Source organism: Aureococcus anophagefferens (assembly GCF_000186865.1).
Source record: "Aureococcus anophagefferens unplaced genomic scaffold AURANscaffold_762, whole genome shotgun sequence".
Taxonomy (NCBI): Eukaryota; class Pelagophyceae; order Pelagomonadales; family Pelagomonadaceae; genus Aureococcus; species Aureococcus anophagefferens.
Window position 1 is genome coordinate 2,582 of NW_008706070.1, and position 2,403 is coordinate 4,984.

At 73.2% G+C, this 2,403-nt stretch overlaps 1 protein-coding gene across 1 annotated transcript; it reads left to right on the plus strand.

Annotated features, from left to right (window-relative positions):
• Positions 1 to 432: 432 nt before the first annotated feature.
• On the plus strand, positions 433 to 1,766 carry AURANDRAFT_69003 (hypothetical protein; the record flags this gene model as incomplete). Its single annotated transcript, XM_009044748.1, has 2 exons — positions 433 to 1,035; positions 1,143 to 1,766. 2 exons carry the CDS (start codon positions 433 to 435, stop codon positions 1,764 to 1,766), a joined length of 1,227 nt encoding a protein of 408 aa, XP_009042996.1.
• Between the last annotated feature and the right edge of the window lie 637 nt (positions 1,767 to 2,403).

Consider the following 2,403-nt stretch of genomic DNA (forward strand, 5'->3'; position numbering starts at 1 on the left):
AGGCGCAAGCCCTCTTTGCACCCGCCATCGCGCACTTGCAGAATTCAGCAGGCTGGATGCGCTTTGGCCGGCGCAATTTGCCGCAAAGCCGGGGTCCTGCCCTCTGCGCCGCGCCGTCCAGGTCGCCATCCGAAGACGACGAGCCTAAGACGCGTCGTCGCACGCCGGACGCGCCCGCGACCTGTCCGCCGGCGGGGAGTCGCACCCCATCGCCGGACGAGTCGACCAATCGCCCGAGCCCTTCTCAACATCGGTTCAAGTTAAATCCGGCCAGCGGCCGGAGGGACGTGTACTACACCTCCTGAAAATTTGCCGCGCGCGTAAGTTGAAGTAGATTTGCTCGGTTGTTGACGCGGCCGTGCCCGCCTGTGCTTGCCTTGCCCGCCGAGCGTCGGCCGGTCGTTCGCGGTCTTGGGCTTGGCTTGCCCCGCCATGCTCGTCGGCCGGTCGTTCGCGGTCGCGGGTACGTCGCTGCGGCGCGCGTCGGCGGCGCGGGGCCTCGCGTCCCTCGAGTACGCCGTCGAGGCGCTGCTGGGCACCTACGGCGTCGCCGGCGTGTCCGCGGCGGTGCTGGCCCCGGACGGGTCCGGCGGCGCGGTCGTGCGGCCCGTCGTCGGCGGCCTCGCGAGCCGCGCGCGGCGGGAGCCCGTCGCGCCGGGCACGCTCTTCCAGATCGCGTCGCTGTCGAAGCCCGTCGCCACGGCGTTCGCGATCGACTTCTTCGAGGCGCGCGGCGCCTGCTTCGAGACGGCCACGGTCAACGGCCTCCTCGCGGCCTGCGGCTCGCCCTTCCGGCTCCGGAGCGCGGCCGGCGCGCCGCGGGCGTGGGCGGAGGCGGTGACGCTCGCGCAGCTCGTCGACCACTCCGCGCTCGGCATGCACTACGTGCCCGGCGTCCCGCGGTCGGCGCCGTTCCCCGACGCCCTGGCCCTCGTGTCCGGGTCCGACGCGGCGCCGGCGCCCCACGGCTACGCGAGCCTCGACGTCGACCGCGCGCCGGGGACGCGGTTCGCGTACAGCGGCGGCGGCTTCCTCGTGCTCCAGCACCTGCTCGAGGCGGCGTCCGGCGCGCCCGCGGCCGAATCCTCGACGGCTGGCTCGCGGCCGGCGGCGGCGCCGTCGACGTGACCTTCCGCCACGAGCCGCCCGCGGCCGCCGCCGTCGCCGACGGCCACGACGACGCGGGGAACGCCGTGCCCGGCGGCCGGCTCAACTTCCCGCCGTGCGCCGCGGGCGCGCTCGGCTCCGCGGGCGGCCTCGGCGCCTGGCTCGGCGACCTCGCGGCCGCGTTCCGCCGGCCCGGCGGCGCGGGCGCCGTGAGCGCCGCGGCCGCGCGGTCCATGCTCGCGGACCGGCCCGACCTCGGGTCGCGCGCGTTCATGCGCGCGCGCGTCGGCCGCGGCGTCTTTTTATTCGACGCGGCCTCGCGCGACGCGGCGCGGCCGAACCGGTGGATGCTCCACCAGGCGGCGAACGACGGCTTCCGCGGCTTCTTCCTCGTCTGCTTCGACGGGCCCTCGGCCGACGGCGGGCCCGCGGGGCTCGTCGTCCTCTGCAACGGCGACAACGGCGGCGTGCTCTTCAACTGCGCCGTCGCGCGCGCGCTCCTCGCGTCCGAGGACGCGTTCCCGGGCGGCGTCCCGGGCCTCGACTGGAGCCGCGTGCCGGACCTCGCCGACGGCTTCGACTACGCGGGCCTCCGCCAGGAGGAGATCGTCAACCTCGGCCTCCGGGACCTCGTCCTCAACGCGTTCGTCGACCCGTGAACGCGGCGGCGCGGCGGGGGCGCCGGGGGCCGGCCGGGCTACGCCGGCAAGACGCGCCGCGGTCGAGGGCGGCCCCATACATTTCTTCGGGCCACGATGCGCTCCGACCATATGAACGCGGCGGGGCTCCAGTCGAAGCATTGTGAAACACCGAATGCGCTGATGTTCCGGCCCTGATGTTCCGGTAGAGGTCTCGCGGATGTTCCGGCTTCCGGCTCTCCCGGGCCCCTCGGTCGCGTGTTCCGGTTCGCGTCCTCCGGTCGTGTTCCGGCGTGTTCCGGCGTGTTCCGGTGTTCCGGTAGATTTCCGGTCGGATTTGTCTTCTCAACTGCCCGTTCACGGCACGCTTAGTGCGCGTCATGAGACAGGGACTTCAGACCTGGGCGTCAGGCCCCTGGGGGCTGGGCATCAGGCCAGGCAAATTACGCACGGCGCCCTACCTAGGGCACAAAAACCAAATTACCCTGAGGCGAGGCACAGGTCGTCGTCAGTGCACAACAGGTGCGCCAAATTTATCTAGAGTAGTAGCAGCATCGTCGCCGCCGCCGCCGCCGCCGCCGCCGCCGCCGCCGCCGCCGACGACGACGACGCCGACGACGACGACGACGACGACGACGACGACGCGCGCGTGGGTATT